Raw genomic sequence first — 25,351 nt, 5'->3', positions numbered from 1 at the left:
TCCACATAGCACTGATGTAAAACTTTAATTCTAATTAGAAAACACCAGTAATTGCATCTAAGGAACTTTACATAAGTTTTGTCCTCTATCATTTTCAACAACAATGTTGAGTTAACCTGAAAAGCAAAGTATACTGCTGACACAACCTTGGATTTGGACTAGTATATTTGCAAGGCACGAGGCACTAAATTCGGGTGTAAAGGCTTGACACCTGACACAACACAAGTCAATAAACGAAGAGCAATTGCTATCAATTCTTATAACAGGCACAAAATAGTGAGAATTACTGAGATTTATATCAATGGTCAATTTTGTTAAAATACGATCCCTAAGAGCATTTGTAAACAATAGAACTATTTCTTCTTCGTACTGGACATGCTTTTATTTGATTCAGCAGTGTGTGATATACGGTCAAACGCAACAAATTAAAAGTTTTTTTTTTTTCTAAAAAAAAAATTCTATTCATCCCACAAACACAATCTCCATTAATCCATAAACTCCAATAAAACAACGTGCCATCCTCAGCTTCTTATGCCCAAATGGTACCAAAAAAAGAAAAGAGTGAACATGACGACAAAAATTTCAAACCCCTAAAACCACACACCTAGCACTGAGTGGTTAACATCTTCTCATTCTTCTTATCTTGGAGGGTGGAACGAACGGGGTAAAGGTCCTGGGAGAAGGAAAGTGGCTTCTTGAGGGTGACGTAGGCCTTCTTGTAATCGGGTTTTGCGACCAATGAACCCGCGTAACGCTTCTTCTTGCCCTTCATGATCAGGGTTCGCACCTTTTGGACCTCGAAGCCGTAGAAGGTTTCGAGAAGGTGCTTGATTTCGACCTTGGAAGCTGAAGGGGCGGTCTTAAACGCGATTTCTTTGACGTCGTTTGAGGAAGTTGTGGGCATAAACGGCGTCATCCGAAGGTTTGCAATGTGTGCCATGGATTTTGGTTTTGAACACTTCCTTAATTAAAGACAATCTTTCTGTTGATGTTTTCACCCCTCTCCGCGCTTCCTTAAACCCTGCCAAAGCCTAAAACCCTCTTCCTCGGCCTAATAGTGGTACTTCTCTTGGCAATGCCGCCACCTGTTTTCGTCTCTCTCTGTGTTTTGTTGTCTTTAACTCTGTCCGGAGAAGAAATTAAAGAATAAAACAAAAATATAAAAAATAATATTTACAAGTCACAATTCACATGAAAATGATTATTCTTTTTATTAAGTATTTTTCAATTTATTAAAACATCAATTTTATTATTCATCTTTTACTTCTATTAAAGAATGTTTTTGGTTAATGAAAAAAGGAATGTTTTTGGTCAAAGAAAAGTAAGGATAAACATAATTCAACTCCATTCAATACCCTTTTTGGTTTGATGAATTTGAACTTTTAGAATAAATTTAGATTACGTTTTGAGCTGTTTAATTTAATTTAATATATAGTATTCTCTAAAAAAAATATAGATTTTATTGAGTTATTATTTATTAATAATACAAATTTATTTAGCTAATAATAATTTTTTATACGATAATATTATATTATAATAAAATTTTTTGTTTTAAAAATTATATTATAAAATATATCTTAATTTAAATTTGGTTTAAATATGTTTTTAGTCTCTTAAATTTAAGGTAAATTTAGTTTTGGTCCCTCAAATTTAAAACTGTTGTTTTTAACTCCTGTAATTTTTAAAAATCTTGTTTTAGTCCCTTAGATTACCAATAACATATTTGAAAGTGACTAATTAAGACAGTTATGCGATATTAACCAGATTTAATGTGATATTTTCACTAATAGGGGTACCAATAGGTAGATTTTATGCAATAATGTTTGATAAATTTCTTAACAAAATTTGAATATAAGGACTAAAATAAGATTTTTTGAAATTACAGGAATTAAAAATAATAATTTTAAATTTGAGCGACTAAAAACAGATTTACCTTAAATTTGCAGGACTAAAAACATATTTAAGCCTTTAAATTTTGTCTTCTTTTAATTTATAATTTAACTATATATAATATTAAATATAACATAGTACATCAAAGTTTGGTTATCCCGACTTTGTCCCATATATTTTTAAGCATCGATTAGGTCAAATTTAGATTTTATAAAATGATTTGACTGAAAAATCAAGTTGAATTTGGGCAAGGATAAACTCTGCCCAACTTGACAAATGTTCACCCCCAATAAGAAGAAAATTTGATACATAAATGTTCAATCTCACTTCTCAAACTCTTCAACCATCATTAGTCAATTTTATTAGAATTAATGCATAAGCTTTTAAATGGAGTAATATTTTCATTTCTATAATGAAAGTTCAATGGTAAGTAAGAAAGGTAAAATTGGTATATCATAGATTTTGTTTTATAAACTTAATAAAATCAACCAACATGATTACTTATATTGATACGTATGATTCGATTAAAAATGTCTTATCACAAGAGTTGGAAAAAGTACTTATATAATAAAATTATATAATACTATTTTTCCTTAAATTTATTATACTTATTAATGACAAAAAAAATAGATATACAAAAATAATATAATAATATTATACTTGTATTCCCGAATAATTACTCTAACAATAATATTTGCAATATTTGTATTAACTAAATATTTTTATTAATTATTTAAGCAATATATTACTAATTTTTATTTAAAAATTTAATTTTTATACGCAATCAATTCATAAAATAATTATTACTTAATATAAAATATAAAATAATTATTATATAAGTGTATGATTAATTTATGCTTGTATAAATATGTTTGTTTATAATTGGATGATAATGATTTTTTTATTTTATATTGTTAGTGTGTAAAGTCTTAGCCTACATACTCTTTTATTTAGCTATTTTAAAAATTTATTATAATTGCGTATTATTATCAAATTATATTGCAAATTAATCTTTAAGTGTTAGTTTTAAGATACTACATGAGTCATGTCTATAAACAAAAAGAAAATCATATATGCTATTAACATCATAAATTGACCAAATATTAACTTTTATGACAATTTTATTTAAAAAATAGTTATAAATGATTTTTAATTAATTAAAAAAGTAAAATAATGTACCACAAACAATTGAACACAAATTAATTTTTTGTTATCAACTTTTGAATACTGTATATATCATGTTTATTAAAAAAAAATTATAAAATCAATACTTAAGACTTAAGAAAGGCTTAAAAACTTTTATTTTTGATTTATTAACTTATGTTGGTGAAGCATTGCTCATGTACAATATTCATTTTTATAAGAGTTTATGATTTTTTTTTTTAATTTTTTCATAACGCAAATTCGACACTCTCTATAATCATAAGATCTTACATAAGTAAATATATTTACTCAAAAAGATTCTGTACAGGTGGGGGGGTTCGGCCACCTCCCCATCGGCCGCCGAATGGCGAAATCAGGAAGCCGAATGTCAATCGGCCACCAGGATCGGCCTACCATCATTTGGTACTCTTAATCAAAGATTAGGGGTTAATTAATCGATTAAGGTGTATTACCTAATACGGTAAGTATGTCACAGGGCCCATGGGGTCCAGGGCCCATAAATGTCAGTATAAATAGCTCAGGACAAAAGGTAACGTCACTGTTCATTAATTATCCTAGATATTCGAGCTTGTCCTGACTTGAGCGTTGGAGTGCCTTTTGCAGGTACCAACCCCTTCACTAGCGCATTGGATCGGAGCTCTCGTTCGGCCTTTGGACTACTAGAAGACTTAGTGTGCCCATCAGACAGGTACATTTGGCGCCCACCGTGGGGCCGAACTGAGACGCTTGTAAAGATTAATTGAGTGAGACAATGGCGATAACCAGGAGAATAAACACGACAGATCAACAACCCGAAGAGGAACATGTCGAAGTGGTGGACGAAACCGACCTTTCTAAAACCGTTCGTCTATTAAAACAAGAGATGGAGGCTATGAAACAGCAGCGAGAAAAAGATGCTAGGGAGCTTTCGGCCTTAAGAGCTGAGAATGAGGCGTTAAAGAATCAAGATACCTCGTGGAAACCTACTCAGGGCACCAACACACAAACTCAAGGGTCGCACCAGTCCCATACGGTCCATATCTCGGTCCCTCACGCCTCGGCAGTAGCACCTGGAAAGCACCCTTCAGCCTTACCCACTGTCGGTCGGCCCGCAGACTTGACAACCGTTGGCTCGCACCGACACCCTTTTACTCCCTCCATAATGCAGCTTCCTCTGATGGACAATTGGAAATCTTTACCTATTGATAAGTATGATGGTACCACTGATCCTGATGAACATCTTGACGTTTTTCTTACGCAGGTAACCCTGAGTACTACGGATGATGCTGCATTGTGTCGCATCTTCCCTACATCCCTCAAGGGCAGGGCGTTGAGCTGGTTCACTCGGCTACCCCCTAATTCGATCGACTCATTCAATACACTGTCGTCTCAATTCACAGTTCAGTTTGCAACAAGTCGTCCCCATAGCCTGACATCTTTATCACTGATTAGTCTTCGACAAGATAAAAAGGAGACGCTTCGAGCTTTCATGGATCGGTTCAACAAGGCAGCCTTGGAAATCCGAGATCTTAACCCGGCTGTAGCGCTTCATCATCTGACAACAGCTTTAAAACCAGGGCCATTCGTCAATAGCCTATGCAAGAAACCTCCTTCAGATATGAATGACCTACGCAGGAGAGCCGATAAATATATGCAAATGGAGGAGTTGGCTGAGTTTCGGAATCAAGCCCGAGCCGAAATCATGAGTAAAACCGAAAAGCCTGGAGAGCCATCGTTTCGGGGGCGCAACAAAGAAATAACACTTCGAGAACGACCTACACGAGGACCAAAATATTCGCAGTACACCCCCTTGAATGCAAGTCGGGCAGCGATACTTGAGCAAGCTCTGACCTCAGAAGTGTTAGCCGTTCCAAAAAGAGCATCCACCCCGCCACGGGCAGATACCAACAAGTCTTGCAGGTATCATCGCAATCGTGGACATTCTACCGAGGAGTGCTCGACCCTTAAAGATAAAATTCAAGTTTTGAAAAAATGTAACCGTTCGATCCCCGAAATCCAACGGTTAGAGGCATGCAACCGTTCACCTTACCCTAGCAACTGTCTCCATTTTACCCTTGAAGAAAGCTTCACCTTTCCTCAAGGCTGGGGGGCAGTGTACAGGTGGGGGGTTCGGTCACCTCCCCATCGGCCGCCGAATGGCAGAATCAGGAAGCCGAATGCCAATCGGCCACCAGGATCGGCCTACCATAATTTGGTACTCTTAATCAAAGATTAGGGGTTAATTAGTCGATTAAGGTGTATTACCTAATACGGTAAGTATGTCACAGGGCCCATGGGGTCCAGGGCCCATAAATGTCAGTATAAATAGCTCAGGACAAAAGGTAACGTCACTGTTCATTAATTATCCTAGATATTCGAGCTTGTCCTGACTTGAGCGTTGGAGTGCCTTTTACAGGTACCAACCCCTTCACCAACGCATTGGATCGGAGCTCTCGTTCGGCCTTTGGACTACTAGAAGACTTAGTGTGCCCATCAGACAGGTACAGATTCCTTGACATCAAAGATGAAATTTCTCTAATAAACCCCTATTAATACTCAATTTAATATATAAAATCTTAAGTCAAATTAACACAAGTAAATTTTAACTAATCACAAAGTAAACAATGTTATTTGACCTAAGAACCGTAAACATGCTATTGACCACTTATTTGATAATGATGGAAGGTAATAATCCCTTATCTACCATTTTTGTAAAAAAAAAACAAAAATTATTGTGAAAGCACAATAAATGGAAGAATATTTCATTCTCCATCGTCACAATAACGAGTCAGACAACAAACTTTTCAAATGAAGAAACGACGAACTTACTTCACTATCACTATAAGGTAATATCACTTCAAACTTGGGCCAGTCAGCCTCTCTTCATTGCATACTGTACCACTAATAGATTTAGGTTTTCTCATCACCTTCAATAAACGCGTACGGACCTCTTGGAAGAGGCACCAATTTTATTTTACTTTTATCTTTATAATGGATTCTACAACTAATCATAGGGGGTCCTGGCATGATGAAGTCCATGTATTTCTCAGTCCAACAAAACCATGTTGTGCTGTTCAAGAGTAGGAAAGGATAAAAAATTCCTAATGTTTCAGTTCATCAGAGATAAAGGATTAAACGACAGTAAAATATAAATGTTTTTCTGCGTGAATCTCATTGGTGATACAGACATTGTCTCGTACGACATAAACTTCAAATTGAAATCCTATTATCCACACAATGAAGAGGAGACAAATAAATGATCATTTAAAGATTCGAGAATTTTAAAAAGAAAAAAAAAAAGAGCTCTGTGTATAACATCCTAATTCTACTGAGATCGAGAAGACATTGAAAATAATGCTTTTGCCTTCTATGTTGTATCATTTACAATATGCTAATATATTCTGGATGAAAAACAAAGTAGTTTCAACGGGGAACTAATGGTATAAAGTCCCCATGTTATAATGGTCAGATTTTATGACTCCTTCTTCTTAACCTGGTAGGGATATTTCTGGTATATTGAAATGCTAGTGACCACTAGTGGAAGAGCCACAAGGCAATACAATGAAGGTGGTTTTCCATCGAAAATAAACTGTAGTAATGCTGTAATTAGTAATGCTGAAACAATGACAAACCCCTGCAACCAAATTGAATGAAGGCCACTGTAAGTGCATTAGTGCAGAACAGAAAATGGGAAGAGGTTTTATACCCTAATACTCGCTATGAAATGATTTGACAAGTCATAGAATTGCTACCATGCCCGGCAACTTCTATGTTCCTCAATAATTTTATGTTGTCCACAAGCAAATTATCAAAAGTCTGTGTAGTTACTGCCTCTACTGCTCCACCGATAAGGTGCAATATTTGTTTCTCTTAATCAACATTAACAATGCATGCTAGAATTTTGATTAAAAACACCAAAAGCCGCGATAAAACAAAAAATGCATGCAATATTTTTCCCCCGATTAACCTCCTGATAGGTGATGTAGGAACATTGTAAACTAACAATAAGGGCCGACTAACATCTGATCTCCATTTTATCTGTCATCTGAGGATAGTGCATCCCAAAAGTAATTCAGTAATAGTTCAAAAAGTTAAACTTACCTTTCTAACACCACCAGCATGGCTTGTAACTAAACCAACAAGAATTCCACCAAAGGCATTGAACATTACTGGGATCTGAATTGAATAAAACAATATATGTAACTTTTTAAAGTTGATGTACATCAATATGACAATATCTATTAAAGGCACAATCACTCTTGCATATGGATAAAAATGGCCAAAAAAGGTGCTAAAAAGTCCTTATTATGAGTTTGCAAGTAATTATCATTTTAACTATTCACTAATGCAGTTAATGACAGATTTATCAAACCCTTACCCCCCAAAAGAAAAAAAGAACTCTTATCAATCCTGACCTGAAAAAGTATCGATCCAAGTTTACATGTATATGCATGTGCTTGGCACAGAGGGCAGGAGGCCAAAATTTGAAAACTTCAGTTTTCTATATCTCTGTGTCAGTACTCGGTTGTATTGACTTTCTTCTGTACATGCATAAGCATGACAACAATCTAACAGTTCTAAGAATTATATAACAGAAGTCAAACAGTAGTATGAACATTACCAAAGTTAGAGGAGTCCAACCATAGAAAAACCCATTTTGTCTCATAGCTTCCCCATCTGGAGATTTCAAAGTACTGGCAAGCAAACATAGACTTCCAACAATAGACATCTCTATAGTCATCAAGTATGATGAGTGTTTCTTAACCTGTGATAGTAGGAATCAATAGATAAATATTAATATCAATCAATCGGGGAACTATAAATTTGAACAGAAAACTGAAAGTTCTGATAACCTGAGAAGCCCACTGACACAAGGAAGAAGCCAGTCCTGAGAGCACTGAAGCAACTAATACAGGAATAATTCCATAGAATAAAATTTGATCAGCATTACCACTAGCAGAACCTTTGCTAGAGCCTTCACCAACACTTAAAAGAACTGCCGCAACAATTAACAAGAGCAAGGCCCCAATTTGTTGAATGGATTGTTTTTGCCTGTACGAACCATTTATTAGATGCTTTGCAGTGTACAATGTTAACATTATAGGTACGAGGTTAGAGGAGAAAGAAAAGAAATACAGAAGGCTAAAAGTTAATGAAAACATGATTATGGATGTAATATGTTACAAACAAACCCCTAACACAATATTCCTATTTATGCTAATAATTAGATCAAGTACTATTATAACCAGTATAAGGTCAAGAACACCAACTACAAGGCCAATAACCTTATAACACTATATTAACACCCCCCTCAAGCTAATAGCCTTATAAGTTATAACACTATGCTTTAGTTGGTTACAAGAAGCAGAATAACACAAATAAATGCAACCCATTTTACAGAATTTACCGCCAAGAAGGAAAAGAAACCCAGTAAAATAAAAGAGGTGAACCATCCAAACACAGCAACAAAAAGAAGCACTGCTGAACCCAAACAAAGCATAAAGAAGAAATGTAGAAATCCTTCCAGTAAGAGAAGAATAGAAGAAAAGTCTCTCAGAAGTGTGTCCCTATAATCACCCTCTGAAACTGCTGCAGATGCACCCAACAAGAGAACAAGAAATCAAAATCATCTAAAACACATAAAACTAATGTGAAATACACCAAACCTAACAAAATATAGTTAAAGATTCTGGAATACACCAAGTGCACATCAATGACCTCAACCCAACTCACAGACTGCAAGAATACAAGTAGGTTCAAAGAAAACAACCTAAACAACACTAAAATTATATCTTGGCCAGCCAAAACCACAAGTAACTGGGACACAACTCCAGCTCCGCAGAACAAATTACTTTTGTTTTTTATACTGACACAACAGCTATCAGAGTGAAAGTGTGAAACCATTTATTTGACAAACATGGATAACAATTTAGTGTACCATCTTTAACCGGTGAACAAATGGGTTTGTCAAAAAATAGCAGAAATATTAACAGTTGTAATTGTAGGAACATACCTCAATATGAAATATGTAAAGAATGCAGTGAAAAATATTTTTGTCTGATTTAGCATTGAGAATGTGAGCGAATCAAGATTCTTGTAAGAAATTTGCAGCAAACTATTTTGCAATGCATATATAGCTGCAGGAAGTCCCGATGCAGTCAATGCACCAACCAATGTCCACTCTTTATACACTCTCCTCAGACTACCATCTCTTGCCATGAAAAACACTGCACATATAACCTAAAACACAGATATAAAGAATAAGAAAAGCATGCTAAAGTACAGGTTCTATAATAAGGCACGCCAAAGCTATGTGGTACAGTTCAAAAATTACCTTCGCAATCTCACATGACAAAACAGATGAAGTCACAATAACTTCACGTCTACAGGAAATGGGGGGAATAGGTTAATAAGACATGCTTCACATGGTCATTCATAATTAAGATGTTAATTAATGATTTAATGCACAAGAAACTGAATGACTTGAAAGATTTTAAAATTTAAAATCCACTAATCACATGGATAAATTAATTTTAACCCTAGTTAAAAGAGGAAGCAGACATTTCATAGTGATTATCATACAATACCAGTGTTAACTGTGTATCCATGTTGGATACACAATCAGATATGCGCCAGCCAGGATATGCAATTTTTTTTCATTTAAATTTGCGCTAATATGGATGGGATTGGGATATATTAAGAATAGGATACAAGAAAGTGGAGAATGACTAATGCTGACTTTTGAAACATTTGTGCCTCTTTTTAATTTTGATTTTATAATTTGAGCTAATATGTATATATCCCCCTTTTTTTCTTCTGATTTTTTGTATCCTTGTATCTCAACATAAGGAAACTGAAGGCACACTAGCTTGCACTGGAATCATGCATAAGGACAAAGAAATAAATCCAAATCCTAAAAAATAGATGGAGCCAAATACGTTCTCATAAAAACCAAATCTAGGCTACATGAATATGATAAAAACAGAAAAGAGCTATGCTTAGAATATCATGTAAATTTTGTGCTAATTAGAGTAAGAATAACTTCATAGCCAATCCTACATATATTTGTAACATTATCAGAAACTAAAATAATAAAAAAAAAAGGAACAATTTAACTCCTCTAAAGAGAGGGAGCGAACTTTTGAAGATAAGTTATAACCATTAACTAGAAAGTCAATACTTAAAAGTTTAACTACTAAATAATTTGTTTATATCTGTGTATTATTTTATCACAAACTCAACCATTGATTTTCCAATCAAGGACTGTAGCTGCACTCTGAAGTGAACCTGGTCACTTAAAAACAGCCAAATCCAACAAGGAAACCCAGTCACTTAACTGATCTTGACCTGAATTCCCACTTTCCGAGCATGTCTGTCTTGAATTATGTAAATGTGTGACAGGCAAAACAAGAAAAATGCAGCTAAATCTAAATGGATTTCTAGGATCCCTACTTCCCAGATAAAGCCATGCACCACACCCAAGTAGGCCTTCAAATTCCATATGTCTAAGCATATGCATCAACATAAAAGGGAAAGGATGCATTCAAGTGGTGATTCCTCAAAGGATTTTATTATTTTATACTACATATTTCATCAACTGAATTCTTCTACTGTTTAGAGACCCTTACTCTTTCCTTTTTTCTTTTTTTCTTTTTTTCTTTTCCATAGTGCCACAGCCAACATTGCCGACTAAGTAAAAAAACTAGCTCAGCTTGTTGAATTATGCCAATCTCGCGATCCTACTCCACCAATTACTACTACAAACCAATCTTACCAACAACCACAGCATAGATCAAGCGGAAAAGATAATTAATTCTGCCGACGATATTTAAAACAACGACTAATTTCTACGCTTAATCGAAAAAGTGATAACTAAGTGCAGGTCCAGGACTTTAGAAAAAGGTGATAAAATGCTTCAGCAGTTGGCGGCGGTAACTATAATTACAACTGTATCGTGAATAAAAAAGAAACGAGGAAGCATAGAAATGAAATTGTGGAGAGAGAAAAACCTGATGAAGCGTTTGGAGATCAAAGGTTGAGCTCCGTATTGGAGAGCGAGGAGAATGGAATAGAAGTGAATCCTTGCATTATTCATCCCCTGAGTGGCCCCTTTTGGCTTCGGCGGCGGTGGCGCCATTCAGGGCTTGCTTTGATTCTAATTCTTCCGATTTAGATTTGACGGTGAATTATAGATATAGCTACTCTACGTAACGGCCGTAAACGGTAAACCACGACGGATACCTTACTTCCCATGCCTGCTACTAAACGACATCGTTGCGTGAGCATTACTGTTTCTGGAGACGACCAAATTGTGCATATTTCATATTTTTTGCTTTCTGGCTTGAATGAATAAAATGAACCGTGAAAAGAAACAGCGTTATAAATTTAATAACGAAAATGATTATTTTATTTTATTTTTATTTAAAATGTATATTTCAACAAATGATGATTAAATTATTTGCTTTTGAATGTGAGTGATGGCAAAGTTTATCTCTGTATACTATTGTTTATCTATTAATTAATGTATCACTATAAAAAGTTAATGTTTCATATAATAATTTATATATAAATTTAATTAAGTGATAATAAAACGTTTATTGTTTCTCCAAATAATAATGATTAATTAGTCATACTTTTAATTTTAATTTACCTAAAATATTTATAATGTCTATAATTATTGGCAAAAAAATAAAGCAAGTACATGGTCACATTATTAGAATTGTCAACATTTGAAAATATTTTAAATATTATTTATACGTACGTATTAGAGTAAATAGTTATTTTAGTTCTTGATAAAAATAAAAAAATCAAATAAATTTAATTATATATTTTCTTTTAATTTAAAGAAATATATCAATATTATTATTTTAGCCACATTTTTTTTATTTTAATTTTAGTCTAACGTAATGGCCAATTCTTATTTTCGGACAATTTACTATTTTCTTAATTCCAGAGAGATGAATATAACTGTTTTCCAATTTTAGGAAGCAAACTCTAAACAATATCCCCAATAAAATAAAATTTTCGTCTACTATATTTGTGTAACACAAGAATCTCAAGATAAATAAATAATATATACACACATATATATATATATATATATATATATACATTTTCCTTACTTAGTTTCTTCTATATTTTTCAAATTAAAAATTAGCATGCTATAATATATTAGTGAAATAGTATTATGATATTTATATAAAAAAAAAATAAGTTTCTTTCACGAGACTTACAAATACAATTGATAATATTTTAATATATTAAATTACATAATAGTATTTTATTTTATTATATATAAATCAACTGAAGTTTTAAAAAATACCTAATTCATGTTTTAAACATAGATAAAGATATTATCAAGTTGCAATATTTTTAACCGAATTGTTATAATTTTTTTAAGAACATTTATTTATTGAAAGTGCTTTTTTCAGGGAAAAAAATAAAATAAAATCGTAATTCTTCTTTTTCTCTGAACCACATGAAGTGTGTGTCAAATTCAGCAGACAAGGCCTGATCGTGGAAAGCTATAAAAAAGTGGTTCTTGCGCGTGCATTTGATGATGTATACATATATTTACCAAAAGTGCGTGTATCCGCTAATGCGGCATTGTTTTGGCCATCATCTCTTTCTATTGCTGGCACATGTGTGCAATTGCCTTCAATGATTTCTGAAACATTTTCCCTTCTTTTTTGGGTGGTGGGGGGACAACGGCTTATACTGTTCAGGGAGAAGGAACATCAGTGATGTTGTGTACAGCAGTGTAGCTGCTTTTAAAGAACAAACTAACAAACAAACAAGACAAGCAACATCATATCACATAACCACCATTTGAGACCTACATCAATAGCTTATTTTAAGAGCAATTCTAAATTCACCTGCATTTTGTTCTTACAAATTACAAATCCTCTAACTACTAAAGAATGTGTTGAACATATTTTATTTAAAATTCAAATATGTGAAATGCATTTTTTTTCATTTAATATTTGTTTTATAAAACATTAGAAATATTTTTTTTTTTTTAAAAATACTACTATAATATTACTCATTTACTCTTATTTTAAACAATCTCATTGATAGTGATAATTTTGATAAAAAATTATAATATTAAATTATTTCCTTTTTTCTTTCGTGTCCTGCATCTTAAATTATTTCGATTATAAAGGAAAATATTTTTTAATAAGCTATTTTCAAAATTATAATAAAAAAGTATCACATTTTGTTTTCCATTTATTCATAACAACTGACTAATTTTAACAGTGTTAACTATTGTAAATAACTTTACGCCTTTTATATAATTTTAGTATAATTATTTTAGACAATTCAAACAAAATAGATCATTTTAAAATCATTTTTCACCTAATATGTATCCAAACATAAAACTTGATCCATTGTTCAAATAGTATCTAAACATAATTCAATCCAAACACACATTACAAATGTTAAAAATTGAGACAATTTTTGGGGACTTCTCTCCGAAGGAGGGTTTTCAGTTTTTTTTCCCCCATTTCTTTTGTCATGCTCTTCAGTATCTTTTGTGCAACAAATAAGAGGCAAGCCTTTTCCTTTTCTCTACATTCTAGTACATGGAGATCTTAGATTTATTTGCTAGGACTGAGATGTTAAACCTAGCTAACCTACATCTAATTATGCTCAACCGTTTCAGAAGAATGATGCTGGTGCAACAGTTCCAGGATAGGTCTTAGTGTGTCATGCAGACTTCAAAATATCAATAATACAGTGTCGCATGGAAGAAAAAAAATTCCGATATGTAACTGCATGTGACGGAAGCATTAGCAGAAGATATAGAAGTAGTGCAGCCTAGCAAAAAATCCCGTCTGAACACCTTTTATGCAAGCTGTAAAAGACACCCTCTTTCTTCTAAAGCATTTTTGTTATAGGACTGTAGAACAGTTGACTTCAACAATACTGGAGCACAAGGTATCCTTCGTTTTCCTTCATCTGCTTTAATAATGCATGCAAACACATCACACAAAATTGGCCATTTTGTAATGGGTATGATTATGAACTCTGTACATACAGTCTTGCAAATATTTACAAGCATGTTACACAGTTGTAACATGAGTGGATATATGAAATTTCTTCATCATATTGTCTATCAATCAACTATGTATCCTTTACTATCAGATATTGTCAAGTTTATGACGCAGCATGACCCGTCAATGAATTACAAACTGCTGAGGCATTGACACGTGCCCAGAGAAATATTTACCAGCGACAGACCCCAGGTGTCTCTGTTCTGCTCAATTCCATGATTTCCGCATACTTTGAAGGAAATACGAAGCCCCAAAACTGCATGGATGAAAGAGAATTTGCTAATTAGTTTTTCTTTAACCAAATGTCTCTACAACTAATAAATTTGGTGGGAAACAAATCAGCTAGAACAAATAGATAAAAGGGAAAAAGAAAGTTAGGGGGACTCAGGTGAAAGTGAATGGGGTTCGTGTGGGTTGGAGAGTTTTGTGTGCACCTCTACTTCCTTCACTTCAAATTCTTCAGAATGTGCAAGGCAAGGATTCCCGTAAGTTTCTGAAACCGAACTGGACCCATGCAATCTTGAGTTGATAAGCCACAAAACAAAAAAAGACAAAATTCAGGACAATGATATTATAGAAGGTAGGCTAATGATTTGTTCGAGGAGAGCGAGGAAAATATAGCATTATGAAAGAACAAAGCTCTTACAGATCACCGTCCAAATAAAGCGCAAAATGACTTCCCCCACCAATTGCTAGAAAGTCAGTGGTGCAAAGTGTGAAGTACCGGTTTTCTCCTGCAATGTTGTGGTTAATTCATCGTAGTTAGTAAAGAGAAAAGAAGCATATGGAATTCCAAACAAAGCCAGATATTCATTTTCCGTCAATCATGCACATCAAGCGGGAGTTTACACATCTAATTTTTTACTATATCATGTTTCAAAACTTATCTCAAACTGATGCTAAATCTTGCACAAAAATACAATGCTGAATCTCAAATGACAATGTTACGTCAACCTTTTCAGGGTCATTATAAAAGGAATAGGAGCATATCAACTTCTTTTCTCCTGGGTTGATCAAATGCTTTAAGATTGAAAATCAGAGTTTAATTTTTTATGGGAACTGTTAAACATGTCAGATAATTCATTTTTTTTACATGACATTCAGATGAATGAATAAAGTTAAGATTAAACCTTACAAACAAAAATAATGGTGAATATTGATGTATAAAATGTACTTCATAGAATAATTTATAAAAGGTTCCCCACAAAACCCGCAGGGAAGTGTCATAAGTTGGTAAACAAATGCAGTATAGTAAGTTTTGGTGGATAGCAAAATACAGTATAGTGATAACAGCAAAAGAAAGATAAAGAATGGCAAATTCAAACTCAATGAAAAATAGATACCTGTTGGGTGATATATAACAGGACAACCAGAGGTGTTTGTGAAAACAAATGAATTGTTTGTTCCCTGTGCAAAATTTAATGCCAACAAGATAAAAAAAAATTACTATGTTGCAAAATGAAGCAGCCAACACCCAACACTGTAAGGGAGTAGAGACAAGAGGTGACCTGATATTTTCTCTTGTTAGATGGTCTAAGAGGAGCTTCAACCAAGCCACCAAATACTGCTCCTTTACGGTCCCCAACAACCTGGAACAAAATAGCTGATATTGAGAACCAATTCATGAATGAAGATAGTAGCAATTAGAAATTAGTCTTGCTGATTAAAGAACAGCATAATGCATATATCTTTGCAAATCCAGATAAGAGTGAGCCAAGCCGTGGTAAAATAACAGAATTCCAAGATGTGGATTTATAATTGGACAGCATAAACTTTTAACCAGTAAGCTTACAAACATGGGACTTCAACACATAGTCATCTTAAACTACTGCATGCTGCTCTAGTACCATTATTAATTACAATGTCAAAACTTTGTATTTGATATAGAAACTACACTGCAACCATCAATGAAACAGGGCTAGCAGAACAGTGCCAAACATAATAGTTGTTTCCTCTGCATCTGGGAAATTCAAATCAACAACGGCTTGTTCATGTGTAAAATATGTACTTTTTGTCTGTCAAATTGGAAGTAACCATGAAAGATTAAAGTAAATTGGAAGTAACTATAATGCATAAACCTGTCACCAATCCAATGTGCCAATCAATTTATCAAGCAAATAAAGTCCAAGCAGACATCAACTAGTATACTCAAAAAGGGGGGGAAATATAATAAAAATGTGCATTTGACTGTTATACTATTTGTAAAAAAAAATTCTCCAATGAAGAATACACATAGATAATTCATAAGTACATGCATAAGATTGATAATCTAAGGTCAATGAAGCTGTACCAGCAAACTCGATCCAGGCCAAAGCATGCTTCTCCGGTAAAGTGTTGAAAGTGATATACCATGCTTCCAAGTGCTGTACAAAATGCAAAAAATTAACACACGAAACAAACAGTAATAAACAAGAGTTTTAACTTTTAAACTTGTACACAGAACTGCACAATCTTTCTATCTTCCAAATGCCAACGAATCTTCATCCTTAGATACCAAAGAAGTGTGACATAATAGTTGATAAATAATCTTGTCTCTTAAAGATGTAGTCAGGAGTTCAATTTTTAGTCCGTGTGTATGAAAAAATATTTGTTGAGACTTGAGAGAGTTCAACCTCTTAAACTAATTGAATCTCAGTACCTAAGAGATTAGTCCTTGACTTTTACATAGAGAAATCTTGGTTTATCAAACAAAAAGAAAACCTTCATCTTATACATATTATATATACCTGTATAGCAACATCCATTTCCTGCCATGAACAAGCCCCGGAAGTGAGGCATACACAGCATCCCTCATCCCATCAGAAACGAGCATTGAAGGCTCAGAAATTTGAGGCTGATAATGATCAACAACAGGCACAGGGTCCCTCACAAGGCACTTCATCTGAATCCCCTCGTTGAACTTGGTATCGGTGTAATTATTATTCCTGTTAGTATCCCTGACGCGAAATGCACCCATTAGCGCAGCTTGTTGAATGGCCCTACCAAGTGAATGCTTGCCCCTGGAAAACAAACTGGTCTTCACGGCAGAGTCATCACCTGCCACCTCATCATCATTCTTCTCAACCCCGGAATCCGAAGAAGATAACAAAGAGTAGAGAAACGCAGTGAAGGATGAAGTATCAGGTCCATCAATTGAATTTATCACCTCATGGTCGTGACTACCGTTTGACTCACCCGCTTCTTCGTCTTCTTCTTCCTGAACAACAAGCACGTTAATTTACATCAATTGAATTCAATTCAATGATAATAAGAGAATGAAAACTTACGGAAGGAGGGAGAGAAATAGGGTTGTTGTTGTTGTTGTTGTTGTCAGAAATAGGGTTGAGAAGAACAGTGGTGAGATCAGAAACAAAGTGCGCTGCTTTACTCCGAAATGATTGCTTTTTACCCATCTGCTATTGCTATAAATGGAATATAAGCGAGCAGTGTTGAATTTCCACCGCTAAAATAAATATGGATTGGGATTCCTTATTCCTATATTCCTATCCTCTGCTTAATTCCTTCTTCCTTTTTCTCTGCGACAAAATCGATTATTATTGTTATCATTTTGGTCTGACTTTTAAAAAAAGCGAAACAAAGGAGAATAATATAATATTAATAATAATAATAATAATAATAATAATAATAATAATAATAATAATAATAATAATAATAATATAATTTTGTTGCTGGTGCAGAGATGATTTAGAGGTTGGTGAGTTACCAAACCTGTATGCTTGCGGTTGCAGTGCAGCTCCCGAGCGTGGCTCCATGGTTCTGCGATCACCAGGCGGCAAAAGGTGCCAAGGAAAGGAACAGCCTAACTAGACTGAAAGTAAAGTTAATTTACTAATGACAGAGCGGAATGTCAAAAAGACTTCATGGCCCAATGGATAAGGCGCTGGTCTACGGAACCAGAGATTCTGGGTTCCGATCCCCAGTGAAGTCGGCTTCTTTTAAATTTTTTTTTCCACCCACTCCATTAAATAAGAATACACTTGCTCTCTTGCGTCTCTTCGTAACAAATTTAAGTTTTTGTTTTCACCCGCTCCATTAAATAAAACTATACTTGCTCTCTCACCGTCTATTCGTAACAAATTTAAACGCTAAGGTTATGTGGTTTTTTTTTTTTTTTTTTTTTTTTTTTTTTTTTTTTTAAGTTGACAACATAAATATTTATGATTAGATGACACTAAAAAAACACTTTTAATTGTATATATTATTTAGAATTGACAATTTTTTTTTTTACATATTATTTTTTTTATTTTTGTTGTATTATTCTAATTCCTACAAGCGACCACTATTAATTTTCTAGGACCTTAGTTAATCTAATATGTGGTTTAAGTTGAGACATTCTAACTACAAGCGATCATTATTAATTTGTATATAAATAAAGTCAAGACATATGAGTATAAAATGACCATAATAAAGTTAGGTACAAAGTCAGGGGTAAAATCTCTAACTAAGTACTAAAATGGCAAAATATTTAGAGGGTAGTTGACGGACTAATCTCATAGATGACTTAGTTATGTTAATTAATGTTGTGGTATGTTCACACCCAAGTTGTTATATCCTAACAAAAATATTAGACTTACTAGTTTAAGTGATGAAATCCAAGAAACCATGTTATGAATTATTATCCAAATTGGTTATTGATCTAGTTGGATTGAAAAAAATTGAGTTGTTAGTATGATAAGATCAAACCACCTAAACTACTTGTCTATATTGTAGGAGATCTCTAAGTTGGAATGTGTAACCACGTATTTAGTAAATTTGTTGTACATATGTGGTTGAGTTGTTGAGTTCTATGATGCATATGCCATCTTGAATTATGATGAGTTGTATTGTTGTGTTGTTCAAGTTGGAGTATATATTGTATATTGAAATGAGTTGAATTCTATATGTTGATAGTATAGTAAGGTTTACTTTTTTATTGTTCATTATTGATTTTTTTTAATACTAATTTATCATTGCATGTTTCGATATAATTGAATTACGATAATCATATTTGATATAAAAGCAGAACAAAGATAAACTACTAATGAAATTCTTTTGAGGCCATGTTAAGCTTCTCTTTAAACTACTTTAAAGTAGTTAATTTAGTTGTTATTAGTTGTTGCTTGACCCATAACTTAAGTTTATATAATATAATTTTTGAATTACTCTATCTATCTATATATATATATATATATATATATATATATATATATATATATATACTTGTATAACATTTTAGTTGTTGGTACTAATTTTTGTACATGTATATACATAATTAATTGTATATCCAGAAACTACTATATGTTAATCTTAGATAAAATTATGTATGTGTTTTTCTCTATTTGTAGTTAAACCATCAAGCTTAGGGATTATTACGAGTTGTTAGATACATAAAAGAAAAAGAAAAATAATTAAACACAAAAAATAAAATGATTTTTTTCCTATTAATTTGGTTTTTCGTAAATAAACATATATGCATATAATTTTCATATACTTCCTGCTTTACACTTTTTTGTCTAAATTATTATTTATAACTTCGATTCGTATAATAAAGGTAAAACATTTGACATAGTTATTTTATAAAGTGTTTTACCAAATGTTTAATAATTTAAAAATGTATTTTACAAAGAATTACTTACCAAAACTATAATTATCTGAAATCACAACCTTATAATAATTTTCCGATGTATACGTTCTAATATAACTTGTAATATAAATTAATTTAAGCAAATATTTCAATTATATTCAACAATTCAAAATTAATGTTAATCAATTTTAAACTAATTAAATTTTAAAACAAACAGATCCTAATTAGTTTAAAATTCTTAATCAAAACCCATAAAATGATGTTTTTGTAATAATTTCTGAAATATATTTTTTATAAATTCATAACTTCACTTATCTCCAAAAGATTTATTTTATCAAATGTTTAATAATTTATGTTTGAACTAGAGTTACTGTAAAATAATAATTATTATAAAATAACACGTGAAAATAATATTATTACTTTTTAAATACTCAAATACATTCCAAATGGGACAGAAATATATATGCAATTCCACTTTACACCGTCAAGGTTTAACAAGCACAAAAATCCAAAACAAGACACAATATCTTGTTCAGATGTATAATTATCAATATTTCGTAGTACACATGACATGATTGTCTATTTCTATTCTATTTCATTTTACTCTGTCAAAGGCTAAGGGTCATAATAGATTTATAAAGGTCATACATATTAAAAAATGACTCCTCAATGTTCTTCCTGAAACATTTCATTCACAAGGATGTGCTCAACGGTGCTTCTTACCGGCACCCTTTTTACCATGTTTCTTCTTACCACCATTCCCTTTCCTTGTATTGGACATTCTGGTTCCACTTTCATGATCTCTTGATGGTGCTGAATTTAACAAATGCTTCACATTGAGTATGCCATTTCTAAAATGACCTTCACTTGACTTCAGGCCCCTGTTCTCTAGCTTGTGCTTCCCAGCTGATCTTTTACTGCTACCACCAAGCTTTCCCCCAAAATGTCCAAGAATCAAACGCTAAAAGCCACAACGTTGTACATATTATGTATGAATAATGTCAGTAAGAGACGGACAGAAAAATATCGAGGGGATAAAAGCGGGGAATGATAGAAATGAATTACCTCTTGGAGCATTTTCTGCTCCCTCTCCTGTTGTTTCTTCATCATTGGTCGTGCCACACTTAAAGGTAATCTCTGATTCTTAGGGGGCTACATATGGTGAAATGATAATCAATAGGAAATTTGTTTATGATCATGCTTGTAATAGTATTTGCTTTGGCACATGGCAAACAAAATAAAAAATCAACAATAGTCCTCACCTTCCCTCCAAGAGAAACAACATTCCTATTTTCAATCTTTTTGCGTTCTTTCCATGTCATATGTGAGTAGCCTGGAAAATACGATAGTTAGCAGCCATTATAGGAAGCAACTGCACTACCATTTTTTCTGAATGTAGTGGAAAGGCAAACAAAAGCTGGAGAACTAGGTATGTATGGTTACCATTAATTTTTCAGCTCTAATACCACAATATTGAAATAAAGGAACAAACTTTTTCTAATCATTCATGCATTCAATATACAAAGAAAATCAATTATAGCCCACATATTACTCAACAACTTCTAAGTAGTGTTCTTATATTTCCAACAACAAAACCCTCAAGAACGCCAATGGCAATCAACTATACAGTTCAATTCAATCCACTAAATCATCCTGGTTAAAGAAACTATAATCATAGATAACGGCAGAATTAACATAAAAGTTACAAGCAACCCTAAATTTTACAAGAGAACGTGAAAGAACAGTGAGAAGTTGCAGCCATTACCACATATCCTAAATTAGAAGTTTAGGTTGAGACAGTTTCAACTAAGAATAAATTATGTTTTGCACAAAAAAATAAAAAGACTTTATATGGAAAGGAGAACTACAAGGAAGAGAATAATATACCCATGAAAGCTTATTCCTTGACCAACAGAATTAAGAACTTTAAAAGTTTCAAACTCTTCCAAGAACTTCCAAATCCATAAACATATCAGTTGAAACATACAATAATAATTCATAACTTCCTTTAACAATGCATTGGCATCTGTTCATATGACACTAAGCTTTGAAACTATGAAATTCAGTGTCAGCATTCCTATCACATCTATCTAGCTACATGAATAAAAATCAACGAGTTCAGCTACCAAGTATGCATTGTACAGCTATTCAAGAATCAAGATGCATCAGACAAACCAAAGAAATCCAACCAAATTATATGAAATATTATACTAAGAAGCAAGAACATAATCATCCACTTGTCTTCTATTGAATTGAATATCAAAACCACATCTACAGAAAGATGATTCAAAAACTAAAAAAGATAAAGACAACACAATCTTCCTTACTAAAATTTTCAACATCTTTCATAATCTTCCTTAAGTCCATTTTATGTTCTTGCGTATCAGTATTTTCTCTTGGAGGTCCATGCCCACCAGCTTGTTTCCTATTCTTGTACATCTTTCCCATCACTGCATTGAAAAATGAAAGGGAAAAAAGATTGAAGGGGAAAAATTAGGAACATGGTAGTAGGTATCGGATGTATCGCGATACGATACGATTCCGAGGTTCCGCGATTCGAATCACATGTCATCTCGTTTTTTATCAAGAATCGCATGTGAATCGTGCGTATCGTGGCGTGAATCGGAAAATTCGCGATTCTGGACTAAATCGCACGATTTCGAAACAGCGGGTCGCGCCTCGAAACCGGGTCGGATCACGCGAGACCCGATTCTGGAAACCCTAAAAAAATAGTTTCTTTTTAGAAAGAAAAAAAAGCAGAAAAGAGAGGGAAAGTGCCGATCTGTCTTCTTCTCCGACGAATCTCCGTCGATTTGTCTATTCCGGCGGATCTCCGTCGATCTTTCTTCTCTGACAGCGGCTCTGTCTACACCGACGGTCGCTATGTCTTCTCCGGCATCTGCAGACCTGTCTTCTTCTAAGAGGGAAGGCGGCGGCGGCGGCGACGGCTTGAGTCTTACCATTAAGAAGGGTTGCAGGATAAATAATTAGAACTGAAAAAGTTGGGCCGGGCCAAGTTTTATTTTATCATTCGATTTGGTTAACAGGCCTTTTACTTCACTTTTTGTTTTTTAGAAAGCAACTTCTCTTTATTATTAGACTGATGATATATACACTTTCACTTTTTTATACATACACCCCTTTTTTAAAAAAATATTAAAATTTTAAATTATCCTTAATATTATTTGAAATTAAAAAAAAATTATCATGGAAAATTTTTTCGGAAGTGTATTTGTACATAATTACGGAAAGTTCTTTCCGGAATACTAAAATTACTATTCTGAAAATAACTTTCCGTCGGAATAATTATGGAAAGTACTTTCCGTAACACTAAAATTACTATTACGGAAAGTATTTTCCATAATTATTTTGACGGAAAGTTATTTCTGGAATAGTAATTTTAGTATTCTGGAAAGTACTTTCCGTAATTATTCTGATGGAAAGTTCTTTTCGGACGGATAGCTCATGATATATACACCTCCTGTTTTTTTATAAGTACACCTTCTTTATATTTTTAAAAAAATTATAAAATATTATATATATTTTTTAATTTTATACCTTTAACTTTCAATTTTCTACTTTTTTCTTTTTTTTCACACTTTTTTTTTCTTTCAATTTTTACATGCTACCAAAATAGGTGAGGTGAAAGAAAAATAACGGGGTGCATGTAAAAATTGAAAAAAGAAAAAAAGAAGAAAAAAGAAAGATCTGTAAAAAAAGTACTAAATTAAATGTTGTGAATGTAAAATAAAAAAAATAAAAAAAATAAAAATTAAGAATATTTTAAAATTTTAATTATTTTTTTTGAAAAGGAGGTGTACTTATATGAAAAAGGAGATGTATATATCATCAACCTTTGAAAAATATTTTCTATAATAATTTTTTTTATTTCAAATAATATTAAGAATAATTTAAAATTTTAATATTTTTTTTTAAAAAGGAAGTGTATGTATGAAAAAATGGAGGTATATATATCATCAACCTTATTATTAATTACTAGAGAGACAAAGAGAGTACCATTTTTGAGAGGCTTTGTGTGAAGAGAAGTGGGAGTGGGATTGGTTCAAAGTTGAGGCGCGGCTGAAGAACTAGGGTTTGCTGAGAATAACAACACTTTTGAGGATAGCAGTAATGGGTCTGTGCAAATTCGACCCATAATATTTAAAGCCCATTTCAGCTTCTAAAGTTAAGAGTTCTCTAGTTCCTGGCCCCCAAAAAATAAAATGTTTACATATTTTTTAGAAAAGGTCATGGATTCAAGGGAAAAAATATATATATAACCGAATGAGATATTTTAACGGTACATGTTTTTTAAAATATTTTTTTAATCTTTAAGAGTATGTATTTTAATTTGTACAATTATATATTTTTAAACATATATTATATTTTAAATTTAAGAAAAATAATTAGTATTATAGTCTTGATAATGTACATACATGTTGATTATATTTAACTATTAAAATTGAGATATTTTATATCTCTATTAAAAATAAAATAAAAGTTAAAATTAAATAATAAAATAGTATAATAGTCTATCAAATATAAAGATCAAATAGTTATTAAAAGGTTATTCTTTTTATAGATTAGTATAGAATATAGATTATCTATAACTTAAGATAAAGGGGATACAAAAAGGTTTTAGTCTCCACTTTTCTTTATCTAATTTTAACGCTTACTGGTGGTTACTCTCTTAAAAAAAATAACTACTTTTTTTTTAAAATAATAACCATTTTCTTTTAAAATAATAACCACTCAACATATTAAATACTATTTTATTTTACTTCTAATGGTGAGACTAAACATATTGGCTTGAATCTCACCATTAGAAGGGTTGCAGGATAAATAATTAGGGCTGAAAAAATTGGGCCTGGCCAAGTTTTATTTTATTTTTTGATTTGGTTAAGGGGCCTTTCACTTCACTATTTTTTTTAGAAAGTAACTTCTCTTTATTATTAACTATTATTATTATTATTTAGATAATATTTTAAGTAATAAAAAATTTAATATAACACCTTAAATATTTTATTTTCTTTATTTTTTTATTTTGTTTAACTACTATAAATTTTTATTATTAAAAATATTTAATGTATAAATTAAGTTATGTTTCTATTTTTATATGTATATTATTATTAACCACAAGCGTGTGGTTCAGCGGTAGGGATCTACCCTTAAGCAAGGTCAAGGGTTCGAATCCTGCCAGCTATCTCACCCTTTGAGGTGCCTCCAACCTAGCGAGGAGATTAGTCACCGCTATCGGCCTTGGATAGTCCAGGGACGAACCACAAGAAAAAATATGTATTATAAATTATTTAAATTTTTATATATATGTAAAAATAAATAAATTAAAATATATTTATATATTATTAACTATATATTAATGTATGATTTCATTTTTTATGTTTATTTATGTTAAAATATGTCTTGAGTACTTATATATATATATATATATATATATATATATATATATAATATTTTTATTGATCATGAATCTTATGATTCGATTCATGATTTAAAATATAGATTTTCCGATACACTATTTGTATCCCGATTTAACTATCATGATTAGGAATAAAAAACTACATTAAATTATAAAAGTATAAACACAAATATGAAAAAAAAAAAAAAAAAAAAAGGGTTCAAAAGTATGTCTTAAAAGCTTGCATGTCTTCATACATGCACCGTGACACATTATCATGCCTTC

The 25,351-nt window shown here is 32.3% G+C and overlaps 4 protein-coding genes and 1 non-coding gene across 9 annotated transcripts; 1 reads left to right on the top strand and 4 right to left on the bottom strand.

Annotated features, from left to right (window-relative positions):
• Positions 1-604: 604 nt before the first annotated feature.
• Positions 605-940, bottom strand: LOC109813492 (uncharacterized). Its single transcript, XM_020377680.2, has one exon. The coding sequence runs from the start codon at positions 938-940 to the stop codon at positions 605-607; it is 336 nt and encodes a 111-aa protein (XP_020233269.2).
• Positions 941-6,164: 5,224 nt separating this feature from the next.
• LOC109813521 (Nucleotide-sugar transporter family protein) lies at positions 6,165-11,376 on the bottom strand. 2 transcript variants are annotated; one of them, XR_014431843.1, is made up of 8 exons: positions 11,043-11,376; positions 9,368-9,416; positions 9,047-9,273; positions 7,887-8,085; positions 7,655-7,798; positions 7,449-7,574; positions 7,135-7,209; positions 6,606-6,667 (listed from the first exon to the last, which is right to left on the bottom strand). XR_014431843.1 is itself a non-coding variant. In XM_020377726.3 (7 exons), the coding sequence occupies exons 1-7, from the start codon at positions 11,168-11,170 to the stop codon at positions 6,506-6,508; spliced, it is 984 nt and encodes a 327-aa protein (XP_020233315.1). In that variant the 5' UTR covers positions 11,171-11,372; the 3' UTR covers positions 6,165-6,505. The 2 variants fall into 2 exon arrangements, 1 of the variants encoding a protein (XP_020233315.1); XM_020377726.3 differs by lacking the exon at positions 7,449-7,574 and having other exon boundaries at positions 6,165-6,667; positions 11,043-11,372.
• Positions 11,377-13,395: 2,019 nt separating this feature from the next.
• LOC109813513 (oxidation resistance protein 1) lies at positions 13,396-18,011 on the bottom strand. Of its 2 annotated transcripts, none has more exons than XM_020377708.3 (9): positions 17,796-18,011; positions 17,354-17,602; positions 16,814-17,283; positions 16,378-16,450; positions 15,596-15,676; positions 15,431-15,494; positions 14,741-14,821; positions 14,522-14,606; positions 13,396-14,343 (listed from the first exon to the last, which is right to left on the bottom strand). In XM_020377708.3, the coding sequence occupies exons 2-8, from the start codon at positions 17,477-17,479 to the stop codon at positions 14,533-14,535; spliced, it is 969 nt and encodes a 322-aa protein (XP_020233297.1). In that variant the 5' UTR covers positions 17,480-17,602; positions 17,796-18,011; the 3' UTR covers positions 13,396-14,343; positions 14,522-14,532. The 2 variants fall into 2 exon arrangements, with proteins under 2 accessions (XP_020233297.1, XP_020233296.1); XM_020377707.3 differs by having other exon boundaries at positions 14,734-14,821; positions 17,796-18,007.
• TRNAR-ACG (transfer RNA arginine (anticodon ACG)) lies at positions 17,942-18,015 on the top strand. The gene has a single exon. It is a non-coding gene; the product is annotated as a tRNA-Arg (tRNA).
• Positions 18,016-20,097: 2,082 nt separating this feature from the next.
• On the bottom strand, positions 20,098-22,660 carry LOC109813522 (uncharacterized). 3 transcript variants are annotated; one of them, XM_020377727.3, is made up of 5 exons: positions 22,434-22,660; positions 21,978-22,100; positions 20,913-20,983; positions 20,716-20,802; positions 20,098-20,611 (listed from the first exon to the last, which is right to left on the bottom strand). In XM_020377727.3, coding segments are annotated over exons 1-5 (537 nt in total). In that variant the 5' UTR covers positions 22,435-22,660; the 3' UTR covers positions 20,098-20,356. The 3 variants fall into 3 exon arrangements, with proteins under 3 accessions (XP_020233316.1, XP_020233317.1, XP_082925387.1); XM_020377728.3 differs by having other exon boundaries at positions 22,429-22,658; XM_083069261.1 differs by having other exon boundaries at positions 21,978-22,659.
• Positions 22,661-25,351: the final 2,691 nt, after the last annotated feature.

This window comes from Cajanus cajan, chromosome 2 (genome assembly GCF_000230855.2).
Source record: "Cajanus cajan strain Asha chromosome 2, NIPB_CcT2T_4, whole genome shotgun sequence".
NCBI classification, from domain to species: Eukaryota; Viridiplantae; Streptophyta; class Magnoliopsida; order Fabales; family Fabaceae; genus Cajanus; species Cajanus cajan.
This window is presented reverse-complemented; position numbering and strand designations above follow the sequence as displayed.

What these genes read in the sequence shown, in the direction of transcription:
- LOC109813492 (XM_020377680.2), bottom strand. Translation starts at nt 940, where the DNA reads ATGGCACACATTGCAAACCTTCGGATGACGCCGTTTATGCCCACAACT.
- LOC109813521 (XM_020377726.3), bottom strand. Translation starts at nt 11,170, where the DNA reads ATGGCGCCACCGCCGCCGAAGCCAAAAGGGGCCACTCAGGGGATGAAT. An exon ending in TTTACATATTTCATATTGAG is followed by an intron (nt 8,086 to 9,046) that starts GTATGTTCCTAC and finishes TGGTTCGTACAG; the next exon opens with GCAAAAACAATCCATTCAAC. An exon ending in GTTGGACTCCTCTAACTTTG is followed by an intron (nt 7,210 to 7,654) that starts GTAATGTTCATA and finishes TATTCAATTCAG; the next exon opens with ATCCCAGTAATGTTCAATGC.
- LOC109813513 (XM_020377707.3), bottom strand. Translation starts at nt 17,479, where the DNA reads ATGGGTAAAAAGCAATCATTTCGGAGTAAAGCAGCGCACTTTGTTTCT. An exon ending in CTAACAAGAGAAAATATCAG is followed by an intron (nt 15,495 to 15,595) that starts GTCACCTCTTGT and finishes AATTTTGCACAG; the next exon opens with GGAACAAACAATTCATTTGT. An exon ending in TTGAAGTGAAGGAAGTAGAG is followed by an intron (nt 14,344 to 14,521) that starts GTGCACACAAAA and finishes TCATCCATGCAG; the next exon opens with TTTTGGGGCTTCGTATTTCC.
- LOC109813522 (XM_020377727.3), bottom strand. An exon ending in GAAAGATGTTGAAAATTTTA is followed by an intron (nt 20,984 to 21,977) that starts GTAAGGAAGATT and finishes CGTATTTTCCAG; the next exon opens with GCTACTCACATATGACATGG. An exon ending in TTGTTTCTCTTGGAGGGAAG is followed by an intron (nt 20,803 to 20,912) that starts GTGAGGACTATT and finishes CACCATATGTAG; the next exon opens with CCCCCTAAGAATCAGAGATT.